This window comes from Ciconia boyciana, chromosome 2 (genome assembly GCF_034638445.1).
Source record: "Ciconia boyciana chromosome 2, ASM3463844v1, whole genome shotgun sequence".
Classification (NCBI taxonomy): Eukaryota; Metazoa; Chordata; class Aves; order Ciconiiformes; family Ciconiidae; genus Ciconia; species Ciconia boyciana.
In genome coordinates this window covers 58,454,729-58,474,335 of record NC_132935.1, presented here as the reverse complement: position 1 = coordinate 58,474,335, position 19,607 = coordinate 58,454,729, and the positions used below count along the sequence as shown (strand labels likewise).

At 43.7% G+C, this 19,607-nt stretch overlaps 1 protein-coding gene across 1 annotated transcript; it reads right to left on the bottom strand.

Moving 5' to 3' along the window:
* Positions 1–4,326: 4,326 nt before the first annotated feature.
* Positions 4,327–13,425, bottom strand: TUBB6 (tubulin beta 6 class V). The gene is made up of 4 exons (XM_072852773.1): positions 13,267–13,425; positions 12,560–12,668; positions 11,311–11,421; positions 4,327–5,861 (listed from the first exon to the last, which is right to left on the bottom strand). The coding sequence occupies exons 1-4, from the start codon at positions 13,321–13,323 to the stop codon at positions 4,798–4,800; spliced, it is 1,341 nt and encodes a 446-aa protein (XP_072708874.1). The 5' UTR covers positions 13,324–13,425; the 3' UTR covers positions 4,327–4,797.
* Positions 13,426–19,607: the final 6,182 nt, after the last annotated feature.

Below are 19,607 nucleotides of genomic sequence, written 5' to 3'. Positions count from 1 at the left end.
CTGTTCAAAAATTAAGTGAGGGTCTCCCTATCCCAGAAGAGAGGGAAGCATGATTGAGGGGTGGTGGTGAAGTGGGGAAGGAGAATGAACCAAGCTTCTCTGCTGGACCACAAATCCTTTAAGGCTTATGACTGAGAGTGCAGGTTAAGGGAATAACTAGTGATTGATTCCATCTGTATGTTGCAACACTCTGGAAAACAGTAGGATGACAAAGGAAAAAGTTCTCTGAAAGGTCTGGCGAAAGCTCTTTGAGTTATTTGAAGTACATTGTTTATGGAAATTATTCTTTTGGGATTTTTTTTTTCATGATGAAGCTGTTGCCATCTCTGATGTTGCCTGGCTTTACAGTGAAGAGGAACAAGGAGAACAGAGCAAATACAGCAATTTAGGGCATATTTACTGGGCATTTTTAGTTGTTAAACAACAATTCTATGTATCCCTGTTGGAGTCGTTATTGTAGAATGAATGATAAACAGGAAAGCATCCTGGATAAAACTAAACTTCAGTTCCCTTATTGTTGGAGTCAAAGTTTAGAATGATTTATTGCAATAGTAAACTGGTTTTATAAAACTTAAATCTTGCACACACAGTAAAGTAGTGACTGATTTCTCTGCATATGCTCTAGTGCTGTACCTTACATGTATCCTGTATTACTGCCTTGTTTGTTCTATTTTTTTCCCTCCTATTTAGCTGAACCCTTCTTGGTTGGAATAGGCAATTTGTAGCCGGTGCTGAGGACTAAATGTGTTTGTCACAAAGGTCAGAATTCTGCATTTTGTCATTCCTTATTTAAACAAAAACAAAAAACACAAACCACAACCAACCACCCTCCAAAAAAACCCCTAACCTAACTCTTCACAATAGCACTAGCAGACTGTAAAAGAATCATCTCCTCTCCAGGAAACTTTTCTTACTCCCTGTTTGTGCTGCCTACTTTTAAATTTCACTCTTGTTCAGTTGCAGCATGCAATAAATAAGCATATGATAACATAAAGGAAAGGCAAGTCCCTTTGCCCCTATTTTAGAGTATTAACTTGCTTTGTGTAGTCTTACCTCAGTAAGTCTTAATATTTTGTGCCAAAAGTGGCAGAATTTGACTGTGATGGGATTTTGGAATCAAAACAAAGACACGGGGCATGGGTGGAACTGTTCACCCAACCTGCTTCTTTAAAGAGGACTGTTAGCCTCCTCCTACTCACAAATGTAAGACTTCAGGTGGTTTAACATAAATCAAGAAAATCAAGTTTAGACTGTGCTGTGGTTGCCAATAAGGCCAGGTTAATTTTTGTTGCAAACACATTGAGCAGTGCTGCTACAACTAGTAGGGGCTTGTACAGCATGGAGGCAGCCACTGAGTTCCCTGCTCCTCCTAATGCTGGGAGAAGGAGTGGGTCTAGACCCTCTTTCCCAGCCTGACCCTGTTCCCAGGAGGTGACCACCTTTTCCTAAGGAGACGCAAAAGCAAGCGAAGAAACAGAGAGCAGTAATCTTGGGATGCAGAGAAAGCAAGAGCCTATGGTGGCTTGGTTAAGGTAGCCTGGGCAGGGACTGTCATGTCTAAACTGAGGGTCTGCCCGATTCCTTGCTGGCTTTGACCAGTGCAACTTTGCAAAAGAGTTGTCCCATCAGGTTAAGTTCCTATTTCTGTCCTGATATCACACCTTCTTCCCATGGCACACCTCGCCCACTCCCTGTTTTCAAGTAGTGTCAGTAGTGTAGGTTGCTGGTTTTTTGGTGGTTTGTTGGGGTTTTTTTCCCCCCTCATCCTAGTGTTGGCAGAGGCGTTTGTGTGTCTGGGCAGTACTGGGAGCTGCACCTCTAGGCCGCCTTAGGCTTGGCTTGTCCTGGCAGCCTGCTTCTATGTGTTTCTCTGTGGCCAGGTGCAAAGCAGTTAAAAGGAGAGAAAACAAAGGTGGGCTAGGCACAGAAAGAAAAGGTGCAAGAGACTAGGTTGAAAAACTAGAGGGAAAATGAAAAACACATAGGCAAAGAATGTGAAAAGAAGAGGAACAAAGCTAGGTGGGACTCAGCAGGAAGATTTCAAAATAAAAGAGAAGTTTCCAAGGAAAAAGCAGGAAGTTATTTGAAAGGAAGTGCAACTGAAGGAATTGTTCACCAAACCTGTTACTAAAACAATTTTCAGTTTTATGTCAGGAAAGGAAGATGATTAGAGTTGGCTGACTGAAGAGGAACAGAAAGCATTTGTGCTTCCCCTGGCTTTCTTACTGCTTACATGCAAGCTGGTCCTCTGAAGATGTTCCTACTACAGGTTCCTGTGTTCATTTCGGTGGTTGTTTTTTTCTCCTAAGATGAGATGGAAGATCTGGCTCCTTTTTTTTTTTAAAGAGGGCATTAGTTTGCCTCCCCTACCTCCACACATTCTAGAACTTCACATCAAACAGTTGCAAGTAAACACACGCAAAAGAATGGCTAAGAGTCAAAGCAGGAAGAGAGGATGTTGTTAGGTCTGGATTCCACAGGCTCAGAGTCTATATTCTGGATTTCGAGTCGCTGTATGAAAAGCAATAAAGAACAGGCTGGTTCACCAGGTGAATATCTCAATTATTTAGAAACTCCAAGATTCCTGGCATTTTTAAAATATTAACTTTTTTCACAGTCATATCAGAATTTATGGCTGGGACCTAGTTATGAATTCTGTCTTACAACAAAATGCGGTTCCACAAGCTGTAAGATGGTTGGTTCTACTTAATTCAGAAGAAGCTATGCTAGTGCTTTAATTGAAAAGCCTGTGCCACAGCTGTATGATGGCAGGGTCTGAGCCTGTGACACATTCTCCTCCCTCTTGAAGCTAATAGCCTGCCATTTACAAAGCATCCACTAAACTTCTAAGTTCAATGGCTTTATTCCCCATGGATTTTGCTTTGTAATTGCACTAAATGTTAATTTCTCTTTAAGGCTTATTGTGTTTTAGCTTAATCTCATGCCATGATAAATACATAGCCACAACATATCACAACATTTATAAAATGCATATTTAAAGGTGCTCTATTGCTATTCATAAATTCTTTAGGCATCACTAGCCATTGCAAAGAATGTGGCCCCTGTGGATTTGCTGACTCCATCATGACCCTTCAAAAGAGAATCAGCCAGGCCCTCCCAATCTCTGCCTATACACCTGCACCAAAGCCAGGTTGGTTAGTATGTTCCAACTGTCTGTTCTCAACCCATGAAGTCACTTTATATGAAAAACTTGTACTTGATTAAAACTGGTTTAGTTCCATTTCTGTGTAGAATAAAATCAGGCAGACAGCTTCAGCTTATGGGATTAACTGTTGCCTGGTTCATATACTTTTTAAAATACTGTCTCATTCCCCAAATCCCAAACTAACAAAACATAACATCATCTTGTTAGGAGCAATGGATCTTTGGAAATTACACTATGTTTGTAAAGTGCCTTTTTAAGTATTGAGCAACACTTTTGCTTAGAAAGTGCTTCTGAAGGCAAGAAGAAAAAGAACAAAGAGTTCCTAAAACATTTTAAGTTTGGATTTCCGGATGGTTTCTCCTTTGTTTGCTTGTTTTGTTGCCTAGAGACTGACCTAAATAAGAGACTCCATGTCAACACTGTTCTCTGGTAGAGGCTCTCTAATGGAGAAGGGCTGTTTAACTGATACTAGCAGAAACACAAAGCATGCACGAAGAGCGAATGCCCAAGAGTCACTTTGTAAAGGTGGCAAGTCAGCTGGGTAAGACCAAGACCTTTCCCTTTCAGCTTTAGTGTAAGCAGATAAACTGTTGTTCATCTTTAATTTTGCCAGCTGTTTTGAATATTGTGGATAAATACTTTTATTTGTACTTTAACCTTGATCTGTCCAGTGATTTTAACCTGTCTTGGTAACAAGACATCCATAGCATTTATAGGTGTGGTGAACTTACAAACCTAGGTAGTGAGATGTATCAACACATAGCCTATGTCCCCTCTCCCACCATGTTCTGTGGAGTATCTGAATTTCAGCTATACGGGCTAGGTGGAACGAAGACAAGAATAGCACCAGTAACTACTGATAGCCAGAAAAACAGGGGACTAGCAAGATACTGGGGTGCCACTTTAAACCCCATGGGTCCTTAAAGAACACATTGCAAATGGATAGATTTCATATATATATAATCTGTGATTATTCAGCAGCAAGTGATGAAGTCACATAGCATAAACCCAGCCTCTGGCCTGCAGCTCACTGGATATTTATATAGCATTGACTGCCCAAAACACTTTTGCTTGAGAGGATACTAATCTTTTTTTATTTTGGTTTTAGAGGACTGGAGTCAAATATCACTGTTAACAGTTACTGTGCAGAATAGCTAAAAACTTTTTCTTCTTTTTATTATGAATAAATTTTGTTCCTGGCAGTTCAGTATTGTACATTCAGTACAGAATGAATACTTCAAACCCACAAGATTTTCTTACTCGTAATTGGATGAAAATAGTGCAGCTCTATTTTGTAGATTTTCATGCCTATTTTACGTCTTCTCTTGTACAACTTTAGGGATGACAAACTTTGGAAAAAAGATCCCGAACTAGCAATCTCTGTTCAGACTCTTAGGCCAAACTCTTAACTGAATGCCTTACATTTGTGTCATGAATAGAAATGGCCTGATTTCCAGAAATGCTGAATGTCCTCAGTTCTCAGTGACCTCAATGGACTCTGAAGAGCACCTCTAACATCTGAGACTCATGCTCTTTTTTCTTTTTTTGAAGCCTAAATATGGATTTATAAGCCTAATTATTAGAAATTCAGATTTGAAAATTTGGCCTAGAAAACAGCGCACCTAATTTCTTTATTCATTGATTTCTTCTTCATCATCTTCAAACGCTTCCTCTCCATCATTTGCTGTTGCTTCTTGGTATTGCTGATACTCTGAAACCAGATCATTCATGTTGCTTTCTGCTTCTGTAAATTCCATTTCATCCATTCCTTCTCCTGTGAACCAGTGGAGGAAGGCCTTTCTCCTGAACATGGCTGAAAACTGCTCCGAGATCCTTTTGAAGAGCTCTTGAATAGCAGTACTGTTGCCGATGAACGTGGAAGCCATCTTGAGGCCACGAGGAGGTATATCACACACTGCCACCTTGACATTGTTTGGGATCCACTCCACAAAGTAACTGCTGTTCTTGTTCTGGATGGCCAACATCTGCTCATCAACCTCCTTCATGGACATGGGACCGCGGAAGACAGTAGCCACTGTCAAATATCGGCCATGTCTTGGGTCACAGGCTGCCATCATATTTTTGGCATCAAACATCTGCTGGGTGAGCTCTGGAACAGTGAGTGCTCGGTATTGTTGGCTGCCTCGGGCTGTCAAAGGAGCAAAGCCTGGCATGAAAAAGTGAAGGCGTGGGAAAGGGACCATATTTACTGCCAGCTTCCGGAGGTCAGCATTTAGTTGGCCTGGAAAACGCAGGGATGTAGTTACCCCACTCATGGTAGCAGAAACCAAGTGGTTTAAATCACCGTATGTTGGAGTGGTGAGCTTCAGGGTGCGGAAGCAAATGTCATACAAAGCTTCATTGTCAATGCAGTAGGTTTCATCTGTATTTTCAACCAGTTGGTGGACTGAGAGTGTAGCATTATAAGGCTCCACCACTGTATCAGAAACCTTTGGAGAGGGCATGACACTAAAGGTATTCATTATCCTGTCCGGATATTCCTCTCGTATCTTGCTGATGAGTAGGGTTCCCATGCCAGACCCTGTCCCTCCTCCCAGGGAATGAGTGAGCTGAAATCCTTGCAAGCAATCGCAGTGTTCGCACTCTTTTCTTACTACATCAAGTACGGAGTCAACCAACTCTGCCCCTTCTGTATAGTGTCCTTTAGCCCAGTTGTTTCCTGCACCAGTTTGTCCTAAAGTAACATACAATAGGGAAAGAAAATATACAAAATTATTGGTATTTGCATGCTAAATGGATTCACATCTGTAACAAAAGCTGCTATAAATCTGTCAGGTAGATAACGGTGCTCTTCGGTTTTGCCTACTGTTGTGGTTTAGCCCCAGTCGGCAATCAAGTACCACACAGCCGCTCGCTCATCCTCCCCCTTGGTGGGGTGGGGGAGAGAATCAGAAGGGCAAAAGTAAGAAAACTCGTGAGTTGAGATAAGAATAGTTTAGTAATTGGAACAAAAAAATAATAATAAATTCTAATGAGAAGGAAAACAACAAGAGAGCAGGAGAGGAACAAAACCCAGGAAAAAAACAAGTGATACAACCACTCACCAGCCACCGACCAACACCCAGCCAGTCCCCGAGCAGCGATCGCTACCCCCTGGCCAACTCCCCCCAGTTTGTATACTGAGCATGACGTCATATGGTATGGAATAGCCCTTTGGTCAGTTGGGGTCAGCTGTCTTGGCTGTGCCCCCTCCCAGCTTCTTGTGCACCTCGCAGAGCATGGGAAGCTGAAAAGTCCTTGACCAGTGTAAACATTACTTGGCAACAACTAAAACATCAGTGTGTTATCAACATTATTCTCACCCTAAATCCAAAACACAGCACTATACCAGCTACTAGGAAGAAAATTAACTCTATCCCAGCCGAAACCGGGACACCTACAAATATCTTTGGAAGTATCAGCATAAACTTTTTATATAGTCTCCTTTTGCCTCAAATCCCTGGCAGTTTTCATTTATGCCTTTGGGTGGGTTTTTTTTTTTTTTTCTTTTTTGGTATTTAACCTTCCATAAATGCAAAGATGGCCTTGACTCCTTGTTTTGAAAGCTTTCACACTCCCAATCCTACTTATTCCATAAACACAAGGCAACTGTTTAATATTTAAATACTTTCTAAGGACCATGATGTACACAAAGCTAAATCACAGATACACATTTCTAAATTAAAGGTTCTTGGACTGTTCCCGTGACACACAGAGGCATTGTTGTCATTCAAGGATAAGGCTAGGCTTTAGAAGTCCTATTTAACCTGTTATATCAAGAAGTATAGCTTTTTTAATTCATGGTTACCTAGTCTGAATGAAAATATTGATCAACAGAAGCTTCAAGATGTTATTTCAAAAACTTGTTATTTCAAAAACTTGTTATTAAGTGCCTTTATTAAGTTATTAAGTGCCTTTTAGCTTTTACTGATTTCGCTACAAACTCAGTATTCTTCAGGATCTGCAAAGCAACTTGCAAAACTGGATTACTGATGTTTGATGAGCCCCTTTTCTCCCCAAGGATTCCATTTTCCTTTTATGTGCCACCCAGTTTATTAAGATGCACAGTCTGGATCCTTTGCTATGTCACTATTTTGTTATTACTTAGATCACAAGGAGGATTAAATGGGGGACCAGTTTTTTAATACTCCTATTTCTCACAGTGACTACTACATACATACACTGTGCCACTGAACTCACTTAGTGGTACTCTTGTGAGTGGTAGTCAGAGCAATAGTTTCAGAATTAGGTATAGGGCTGTCAGCTTCTGCGTTGTTCTGCAAGACCTTCCCCTTCCTTCCTATTACCATGTCTCATTTCAATTCCCAGGGCACTGTGTTGGTGCCAAACATATGAATCAGGGAAACTGCTTGCTGGGATATTGTTTAAATATGATGCACTTTATTTTCACTGAATAAATGCTTGGCTTCCTCATGATGTATTTAGTTAGTTAATGCATTGTTCTATATGTTGCTATATTTTTCTCTCTTTGAGCCTAGGGAGCTCAGCACTTCCTGTCCAACTGGGCAAAGCACAAAGTAATATCCTTCCAGAATTAAGTATGTTTGTAACCATCTGCAGTCTGCTTGAGCAGATCCCCTACTACAGATAGGGCAGCACATCAGGATGCACACTAACAAGCAGACATCACTCCAAGATGCAGAAGGATCCTAATAAACCTAAATTCTGAGTTTAGGACTTTATTTTATAGATGGCCTCTTGTGAAAACATCGTATCATCATTCTTCAGTGGGCAGTGAGATAAGGAGAGAATGGAGAATAGGAACAAAGAACAAGGTAAGAGGAGATGACAATTGCTCTCACAAATGTTGAAATTATATTTTCATGGGGGAAAAAAAAGAATCAGTAGAGACTGATTTTACTTGCTTTTGCTTAGCTTGCAAATTAAGTTAGGAGGTAAAATGCCTAACACAGAGGTGGACCTGTCCTCCTTCGGGCTCTCCACTGTACGAGACTCCCTCAGTCTTAATGAGTCACACAAACTCCTGGATGCCCACATGACTACTACCACCTCTCTCTAGTCACTAATATGACCTTTGTATTTAAACTGCTGAGTGGAACTGTAGCAGCGGCTGCCTGCACCAATACTAATGGCTTCCCTCCAGCCCACAACTATCAGCTATTCCTGTGGTAACAGTGCACTTCATCCACTAGTCAGCCACCTGCCGAGGGTCTCCGACATTTTCATTTGAGATTTCCTGCTGTGCACATGTATATGCCCAGCAATCCGATACTGCCAGACACGCTGGCTCTATAGCACTGTAAGACCATCAACACCACACACAACATGTACAATTAGCCCTGGAAGATCCAAACTTCTTACCCATAACAATACAGCACAGTCTGGAGGTGCCATGGCTCTGATAAGGCTGCCACACACCTGGAAATCTTGGTCATGATCCTGTGAAACCCTACTAGATGCCCTCCACTTATCAGGTACCTACCAGACCTCTGAGAATCTTAGACAAACACATAAAATGATCAAATTCTACCGGGACTAAATCTCTAGGTGGAAAATAAGCCTGTGTCCACAAAAATCAGGACTTGGCAGATCTTCTGCCAATTCTGGAAGCTCTGCATTGTATGCAGCCCATCTCTAGCACCCTGCCTCTGCCTCTTCTCACTGTGCATTTACCGAGATCTAAAGGAAGTCTACATGAAGCAACCCCACAACTTATCTGCACTCTTAGTACCTCCAGATCCTCCTACCACTATTTCTTTCTCTAACACATTGTAGGATTATCACACATGTTCAGGTTGAACAGCACATGCATAGAAGCCATTTGTCTACTGGTCATTTATTTTTTAATTCCTAAAATGGCAACTATTTTGTGCAATCTTCTTTCACTCCTTTCCTCTCTTCGCTGCTTGAAATAAAAGACAAACCTGGGAAGAGAGATCAGTACCTTGCACACTAACGCTTAGAAGCCCAGTATGGTTCTGCCTTGGTGCAGAACACACGGTATGATTTAGGGAGGGAAGGACAGCTCCTTTGACTGGCTAACAGCCATTTTGTGGTTGCCCCTATCAGTTCAGACAACTTAAACTGGGGTGGTATCCATCCAGCAAAGCTAGCAAGAGTGTACACAAGAAGAGAATGACAAATGCAAAAATATACAAATGAAACCTGGTTAACAAGAGGAGATACATCAGAGTTCACAGCAGTTCCTGGTGGGCAATCATATGCTGTTAGAAGGCCAGGAGACCTGCTGCTCTCATACAGCAAAAGCATTCCACCTGCGCTTCTTCACCTTTTAGATCACCATCTTGTTGACACAAGCATTAAAGCACAAGGATTGTTTTGTGTCCATCACAATCTTCTGCTGGTCTGAGCTAAAATTACTCTATCTGGAGTGTGTGATCACGTACTCAATGTATCTGAATGAAATCCTGATTGATGGTCCACAGTTACTTGCTATGGAGACATGGGCACATGCAGGTATATACAAACAGAGGTGGAAAACATCTCCATCAGAATGAGCCCTAACAGCGTGGGGTACAGCAAGTATGGAACTGCCAGCTTCTGCCACAAAATCCTTTGTGGGCCCAGGCTAGATTTTTAAAAGAGAAAACAAAATGCTTTGTTGGCTTTTGACACAGAAGATCATTACTTCAGCGCTCAGGCAGCCATTCTGCATTATTCAGCAGGTTGGGAGGACAGTGCCTGATGTCAGATACGAGTTGATCACATGCTGTTGGTTCATTGTTAGTTTGGCAGGAAGGGAGTGCAGTGAACTGGACTATTGTTGAAGACACTCTGAATTGATTTTGCTCTGGTTTTACTGGTGGTATGCCAAACTGTAAAGCTCCAGTTTAGGTATTTCCATGGGTCAGGTGAATTCACTTTCAGAGGGCTTATGAGGTCCATGCAGGAGAAAGGGAGTGAAAGGAGAAACTCGAACATAGAAACATACTTCGTAAAGCTGCCTATGTCTATGGCTTTTCTCCCCAAGCTTACTTCTACATGTTGTAACTTGAAATTCCTTTGAAAGAGACCCTTAACATTGCTGCCATGGAGTATATGGGAGAACAATAGGGACAGCATTGAAAGTTTTAAGTCTGTTAAAGGGTTAAAGTAACTCTGTATGGCTTCTTACTCCCCACCTCAACAGCAACAACCCAGACTTAAGTTTGTTTTATACCACCCAAACAATGTTTATCTTTTCTCTGTCTGTCCCTGGCATTGTTCCTTCCTTACGTTAACACAATATACCAAACTAAGTTGCAACCTAAGCTTGCCTTGGCAGGAGGAAATGTGTTTTGTGGCTAGTGTAGACTTGGAAGCCAAAAGGACACCAGAGTTCTCATGGTTCAATTTCATTCAGACTTCCTGTTTCAGCAAGTGGATCACTTAACTTTCACACACTGTTTCTCCTCTAGTGCAAAGGGACTGATAATGCTTCTGTACTTTGTAAGGATGCTATGAAATTTAATCCAGGTAATGTGCATTTTAAAGCTTAGATGGAAAGTACTACAGAAGTCCAAAGTGAAACAGTAAAGGCTAGAACAACCCTCTGCAAGAACACTGCAAAACCAGAAGTTCCTCACATGCTCTCAGACTGTTCCTCATTATATTGAAAAATAACCCAGTAACTGGCTATATATGACAATGTTTTCCATATTACAGTTGGTCTTCCTCCACTGTTTACTATACTGTGAGAATCTGCTGAAAAAGTTGAATTACACAGCCTATAAACAATTTAATGCTTAAGCATTTAATGTGAATTCAAGCAAAGAGTAGTCTGGTTGGTTTGTGGTTGAGGTTTTTTTCCCCCTCTCCATCTTCTGCAGAATTTCCATGCATTTTGTTGTAAAGTGGTCTCGGGATTTCTCTGGAGTTCATATATATGGAAAGCAAATGTACTTTATCTGAATACCATAGGAAACTTTCAGTAGTTTGCCAACTGATGATTAACAGAATGATTAACAGAAGAATGACTTTTTCAGTTAATGGGATTCTTTTAGCTGACTTACAGATAATTGGAATTGTATTGTTAAGCTATTAGAATTTCTCAGTACTAATGATCACTTTGGAATAGGGAGCTTAAATGTTTTTTGACCATTCACTTGGTAATCAAACACCTGTTGGATAGTTTTGTTTTTTAAAAAGTGACGCCTACATACCGAAGATGAAATTATCAGGCCGAAAGAGCTGACCAAAAGGACCAGATCGCACACTATCCATGGTTCCCGGCTCCAAGTCCACTAAGACTGCTCTTGGTACGAATTTCTGGGCTACAATAAAAAGTAAGCATGCCCTTAATGTTCTGAAATAAGCTAACACAGTTATAGCTCTCAATACACAAATACATTGTCTCGCATATTATTAGTCTAATACACATTGTACATATATAAATATTTCTTATACAGGAAGTCATGGTGGTGAAAAAACCCAGCCCCATAGAAACATATCAATTCTCCTTGAAAAACAGACCTGACATCTTTTGGGTCCTACAGATGGTGTATTACATTTTGTAAGCTCTTTTTTAGCAATAGATATGAGGGACGGAAGTTTGATTAGAAAAAATGGTTGACATGTTCTTTACAAAAAAGTAGACAATCTTTTCTGTGAATAATGGGGTGAGTGAATGCTTCGTGTTCAAATGATCCTAATAGATCTCACAAGCTTTTACGCTTGAAGGATTCACCTCTACTGAAAGAGCTACTTGGTGTAGGTGGCAAACAGTGGTAGTTAGCACATCTACCACAAAGCACAAAATAAAGAATCTGTATCCAGTTGAAATTGTTCAAGGAAACTCAGGGAAATAATATGAATTAACCTGAGGTGGACCAAAGATGAAACATTCGTACTTGCAGGTTCATGTCAATAGACCAAAGGACTCATGATGCCCATTTTTACACTGTTAACACCCTTCAACACCAGACTGACTCAGAGGATTTAAGCGCCTTTGGCAACTTATTAATCACCTTTGAGTTCTCCATTACCTGTGGCCTAATCCTCTCAGTCATGAAATCAGAAAGAGAGTACTACAGATGCAGGGTCATATAACCAACAGTTTAATTTGGGGCAACTGATAAGACACGCCTGATGAAATAATCATATGTTAAAAGAGCAAATGCCTAGCATAGCCTTAAATAATAAACAAACCTCCACCTCCAGACCCTAAGGACAGCCCCTTGTGCCATTTCTCTCTGCCTGGGGAGGTAACACCCAGTTATCAGTTTATAAGAAAGCAGATAATCTTTTCTGTGTATAATGGGGTGAGCTGGGATCAGCTAAGGGGCTGATGGCACGCAAGGAGCATGACCAGACGTGTCATACAGCTTCGCGAACCCGTTCACTCCCAGATTTCTGTGCCCCTTCCCACGGAGTCCCCTCTCCCGCACCCCTCCCTCCCCATCCCACACTTACACGATGATTCATTATAGTAGACATTGATCCTTTCCAGCTGCAGCGCTGAGTCACCGACATAGCCTCCGGCTGGGTCAATGCCATGCTCATCACTTATCACTTCCCAAAACTAAGGGAGGAAAAGGAGAAGTGGGTTGGGGACTCCCCTGCGGAGCACCGGGCCCAGCGCCCCGGCCACATCGCGGGCGGGGGGGCGGCGACCCCGTGGCGCTGCTCGGCCCGGCCCGGCCACAGCTGCCGGATTCCTGGCGTGCCCGCCGCCCCTCCCTGCCCGGGACGGGACGGGGCAGCAGGCAGAGCCGGGCAGGCACCAGGATTTAAACCCAACGGACAAACGGCGGCCGCCCAACTCCTCGCCCGGACGGGCTGCGGCGTTTCAGTGTCCGGAGGCGGCTGCTCGGACTTCTGCCGCCCTTGCCCGCTTTTGAGCCACGGCCTGGCCGGTTTAAACATAAAAATAATTAAAAAATATTTTTTTAAGCCCCGTTTGGTTTCGGTACTTCCCGAAGCCTTTTATGGTCACGGGGAGAGGTGCGATGCGCGGTACCCCGCGGCCCGAGCGCGCCCGGCGCCTCTTAGCAGCGGCTCGCTCGGGGCACGGGACGGCGGTGGGGGGCGGCCGGCACAACCCAGGGCGTTCCCCGGGCGCTTAGAGGCTCCGCAAGCGGCGGACAGGCAGCGGCGGCCCCGGCTCCCCTCAGGCTCACCTTGGTCCCGATCTGGTTTCCACACTGGCCCGCCTGGATGTGCACGATCTCCCTCATGGCGATGCCCCCCGCGCGCCTCGCCTCGCCTCTCCCGCTCTCTCGCCGCCCAGCCCGGCTATGCGCGGCGCCGGCCCACCGGGCGGCGCTTTATGGGCTCCGAGGCGGCGCGCGCCCACCCCCCCCCGCCGCCGCGGCTCGCCCAACGGCCGGCGCCCCGCGCGCGCTCCGCCAACGGCCGCCCCCGCCAGGAACCGCCCTCGCGCCGTCGGCGGCTCGGCCCCGCCGCCGGGTCACGGGGGGCGACGCCCCCCGCCTTGTAACATCGACCGCTCCCGTTTGCCTCATCGGGAATGAGGGTCCCGGGGGGTTCTCCTGCCCCAGAGGTGGCTCCCATCCCCGCTGTGCTGCTCACCCGCACCGTGTTTGGCAAACGCGGCTATGCCATCTTCACCCGCCAAGGAATCGTGCCCTTGCTGTGTGCCGGCGGACATCATCGCCTTCTCCTGTTATTCCTTGGCATGCTGCCCTGTCGGCTGGGCAGACTGCAACCTTCGCTGAAGTGGCAGCATTCAAAGAAAATGGGTGGGCCTTCTCAATGCCTTGCCAATGGCCACTTTCTTTGCACCGCTGTTTTCTGATGTGGTTTTGCCAGCAGATAACAAGCCGCTGCCTGAAAATTGTAACTGGGAAGGCAAGCAGTCTCCTGAAAGGTCGTGTCACCACAATACAGAGCATGCCCTGGAATATGTAGAGTTTGGATAGCTTGATTTTTAATGAAAGGGAGATTTTTTTTCTCCTCCAGAGAGGAAACAAGTTCTCACACCTGCTATATCTCCTTTATGATCCCTTTAGGTAGCTGTCACATGGTTTGCCAGGTAGAGAAAAACTGCATAGCTTGGCTGCCTGCTTTAATGCCAGTGTGACTTTTCCGTGGGATGCCATCGTCTATGTAGCATATTGTGATATATAGCCCTGGCGGGAGGCATTCATCTGTCTGTGCACACCTTTACTGTCTGACCACACCTCTGCTGTTGTGCAGCAGCCCTGAGGCCAGAGTTACAGAACCTCATTATCTGCTTGATCAAAGGTGACCCAGCTGGGACTCTCTGGGAGAAGAATCTTGGGTGCTCTCTCCAGCTTGAACACAGTTAAGATAACCCCCATCAATCAATAAATAACCCCCAAATAACCCCAGATCTGTACCTAGGCGGGGAGGTCACCTCCTTCTTGCCCACCCTTGTGTTGCTGTGACATGACCGATGTCAGCTAGACTGTGTGCTCTGGGCTCCAACCTTGCCTTTTCATAAATGTTTTCCAGTAACGCTAGCAGTTTCTTGCAAATGACCTTCCAGCAGCCCACACACACCATGCTAGGCTGAGTCAAATGTCTTTCTGATATCAGTGAAGCAGCTGGAGGATCAGCGTGTTTGCCTTGCAAGCAGCCACCAGCACAGGATTGGATACTATGTGCCTTTTTCTCTGCTGAAGGGCTCAAATAAACGTCCTTCTGTACCTGATCTGCATTTTTGGAAGAGATCCACAAACAAGTCATTTGCTTAGTAGCCTGATTAGTGAGGTTGTCTTGGGCTTTGCTTGAATCTATATGTCCCTGAATATGGCTTCCAGGCCTGGCATTCCCCACGCTTTGCAGGTCCTTCCATATACTGTTGCGTGGCTCATACTTGCCATCAACTTGCCATCATTTCTGCTGGTATGCCACTTTTTCAAATTCAGTTAGTTCCCAGGTCCCGCTAGTGGTAAGGCTGAATGTGTGTTCATGGCACATGCATACCCCCCCCACACACATATACATACACACATGGCTGGCCACACTGATTGACACAAGCAGCACTAACATCCTCAACCTGTTCTCCTCTCTGGCTGATCAGGACAGAAGCCCATTAATGGAAAATAAGTATGTATTTGTATACATCTATACAATATGGATCCCTCCAGTAGCTGGTCTTAGACACTCATCCTATTCAGTAGCTAACCCCTGGATCCAAAGCCTTCCCAGCTGCTGGCACCTGGAAATGTTATCCACAGAGGCCCACAGCCCTTCTCCAGTTGCTGGTATTCAGACTTACAGAGACAGACACACAGACACACAAACTATGGCTCCCTCCTCCAGTAGCTGGTCTTAGGACATTCAGCCTATTTGGTATCTGGCCCCTGGATCCCCAGTTGCCTCACACAGACACAAACATACAAACAAGTCTCTCTGGTAGCTGGTCCAGGGTTGTGACCTTACCAGTAGCTGACCCCCAGACCTCACCACAGTCTCCCCAGTAGTTGACTTGGACCCCCTAGTCCTTCCAGTAGCCACCTCACAGATCTCTGGTCTCCACTATCTTACCTGGACTTACGGCTGCTACAAAATTTGACTCCCAAGCTTCTTACCCTACTCTCCAGCTAGCCTGGCTTGGTGTTTACTAGTGATCACACACTGACATACAGGTCCACATAATGTGCATGCCCTCTGCTCTCTCCAGTTGCTCCACCACAGACACACAGGATTCTATGACTTGTGGCCCCCACCTCTAACTGCTGGCACTCAGACCACCATACACACACATACACATGGAATATAGACCTCCTCTGACCCAGGAAAATAATTAAAATACTGTTTAATAAGACAAGACAGATTGAGGTGATCAGGTGCAAGGCACTGCCAGACAGATGTACTGACCAGCAACCTGTTTACACCCAACCAGGTCATTTTAGCCCCGTATCCTGTTATTTTTCCATACCAAACTATCTTTATCCCCCCTTTTCCCCACCTTTGACTCCTCCTCTAAACATCCCATAAGTCTTCTTGTACAATCCCAAAGATGTCCTTCCCTTCCATCCCCTAAAGAGTCCCATACCCCTGCAGGCAGTAACCCCTCTCTGTACAGTGATCCCTGAGGCCTCTCCCATTGACTGGTGGTGATGGGTGTCACACCTGGCCCATGGGCTGATCCCTCTCTGGGAGGAGCCAGGGCAGAGGCTCCTTTTCTCTGGGTATGTTATTGGGGCTCCCCCACTTGCCAGTGTTCCTCTGTGCTCCTTTGTGTTTGTGGAGATAAACCTTGAATCACATAACCCAGCAGTAGATCAAACCCATTTGATCAGCTGAATCAAATTATATTTTGAGAATAAAAGTAAGAAGGAAAAAATGGAAATAGGTAGGGCAGTGAGGAGGTAAAAGAAGCAATGAGAGTGTATTGTCGTAGAGCCTTTAGTCCATGTGCCTCCTGAAAAGCCGTATAGGTTGCACTGCTAGTATCTGTCCTCTTTGGGAGGTTTGTCTACTGTTTGGGAGCAGCAGTTGGTCAAACACTGTTTAGAGGCCAAAACTTCAGCCAGTTTCCCACACATACAAAGCAACCCATTAAAGTACATGTAAGACTGGAGAACTGTGCGCTTGATGAAGGTGAGTAACAGTTTACCCAATGAATTTGCATCTCACTTGTACATGCTATAGCTATGTAAATATGTTCTAATATTCAGTCAGACCTGAATCAACCTGCCAGCTTCTCCACATTTTATTGCTAGTAATCTGAAAGAAGCAACACCCGTTTGTTGGTCACTGAATGTAAATGTACCTTCAAATCCTTTTCATCCATGCTTGTGTTTACTTAGTAGTTCAGCTGACTTAGGAGATGGAGATGCCATTATAACCTGTGCCTGCAAAAGCCTACACATTCTCTTTAAGTCTTTGCAGGCTTGGTCCAGGATTTTAAAGGCACTTAGGTGTTTCAAAATCCTACTATGTACTTAACTGCTATGGATTACTTCTGGATGTATTTTAAACCCCCACTAAACACCTCTTGGAAATTTAAGGCACCTAAATGTCTTTAAAGATTTCTCTCCAGGTGCTCCATCTGACTGAGTCCATGAGATTCATTCTATAAATAGATGAACATATGAACACACTGTCAATTCTGTACAATGGATTTTCACTTTCACTTGTATTTGGCTGTGTAGTCTCTTTCTCAGGTACCTATAATATATATTGACTTCTAACCTTCATAGCTCATAGTCTTTTTTTCTTCCCATTCACTTCATAGGCTAATTCAATATTTAGAGTATGCCTTTTTTCACCATGCACAAAATAGGAAGAAAGCTTTCTTAAGATTTCACTTGCAGATTTACTCCCTTCATTGTTTTTCCTTTTTTCCTTCCTTTACAATTTTAACTCCACTTCTGTCATTAAAAAAAAATCAATTAATATATTCAACCTGAAAAATTAGTAAGATGTCATGATAGCTACAAACTACCAGCTCAACTTTGCAAATTCATGCTCCAGACAGCCTCTTGAACAACCAGTTTACATGGCTTACGTTCTCAAAGTATCTCTTGCTCCCAGGTGTGGAAGCAAATTATTAAATAGTAAAAGAGGTCCATGCTTGCATTTTAGGGAGTGGCACGACCCTTTATGACAGACAGGATGTGGATTAAGGAATATCTGACTGCTAGGCCAAGCCTGGATTAGTCTGAGATTTCTAGCTGGTGAAAGCCTGGAACAGTTCACGTCCACTGGTGCTGAAGCTGAAGCACCACTGAAGCTCTTTGGTGCTCCAATGTGATGGGCAGAGTCCTTGTGGTTCTTTATTCCTGTTAGTCAGCACTGACAAGGATCTTGGCTGCCAGTCTTAGCAGTGGTATCAGACAGTAACAGCAAATGAAATAAATACTCATATTGTTCCTGTGCAAGATCCAGCTGACTTGAAAAAGCTGTATACATTCATGGTCAAGACAAACTGATGGGGCCATGTGGGGTTGCAGAACCTTCAGTGTTCCTGTCTTCAGCCTTTCTCATGTACTCCTTGCTCTTGCAAAGGCTAAAATAGAAATGGATACCTAAAAGATGATGAATTGCACAAGGCAGGACAAAATGTTTAAGATGCCCATGCTACAGAGTAGAAGGATTTTCCAGTAATAGCAGCCTAGGCAATAGTCATCTCCCACAAAGTCACATGGAAATTTGCTTTAATGCCCTGGAAAAACCCCAGCAAAGTTCTTCTGTATTTAGCTGGTCATATGATACGATTGTTAAGCTGCTTCCTGCTTTTCAGGAAACACATTTGTGTTTATATCAGGGTTGTTGCTAGGACCATTTCTATTTACTGGAGTTTTTAAGGACTAGAGAAAAATTAATGTCATAGCAGAATACTTAACATGATAACTACTATTTTCTTTTTCAGAATGATAAATTTGCTGTATTTTGATACATAAGGATATCAACAAGGGTGTATCCAGTGTTATAAAGCTTGTTAGCCCTTACATTAACTACCAAAGCAGTAAATATAATCCACATGGTGGATTCACTCTGACAGCTTGTAACAGGCTAGTAAATGCCACTAACCCCACAGTCACCTTTAGGAGGAAGGTCCCAGGGCAAGTGTTGTTCTTTTCTCTCCTCTTTAGTCTGCAAGTTTTTCATGTAAGTTAAAAAAAAGGAAAAAAAAAATCTTAACATGGTTTGGCTTTGTTTTTTTTTGCCTGGCTTCCTGAGGAAACAAAGCATGGGAAGCCATGCAAGCATGTGCCCATGTATCTCCCCCACCACCTTTTCAATTTGTCGACTCTTGTGACAAAATCTGCAAGAGGCATGTGAGTTCCAGAAATATTGCAGCTGCAGAAGAGTCTAGAAACAGCCCAAGAACCTGACAGCATGGTCAAACCTTTCAGAAGGGGAAGGGAGACAGTAAGACACACAGAAGCATACAATCCAATGAGGCTAATGCCAGCATATAGAGTTATTACAGGTACTTTGCAGCTGATATATTTTGCCTAGAAGAGCCACTATATTTCATATGTCCTCAAAAAGTTTCTTGCTTTGTTCCCCCCCATTAAGCTTGTTGCTGTGGAAGCTTTAGTGTCACTAATTGCCACCTATGCTCAAACATAGTACTCGGGAGTTTGTTTTAATGCTGCTCACCTGTCTGCTTTATAACTGTAGCTGTCAGTGGAGGTAATGCTGCTGTTTGTGTCTCAGCCCACAAGATGTGGTCTGAACTTTGTAATGTTAAAGCAGAGGTCACTAGATCAGGTCTGGGGTAAATATATTTATGGATGAAATGTCTGAGAAAGTGTGAAGCAACACTGGAGGAATTCCACCATCTCGTCAAAAGGAGTTTCTAGCTCCATTTTCACACACTTCTCACTGTTTGACAAGATGAATGGAAAAACACTAGAAGTCCAACCCTGAATATTAGCGTGTTTGAGTGCATTCGCCTTTGCACTTTCCAGCACTTGTCTTTTCATTTGTAACACATTTTCTGTCCTTTGGAAATGAGTATTTTCTTTCAGGCCTTTGTTTCTCCCTGTGCGTAGCCTCAATGCTAACAATAACT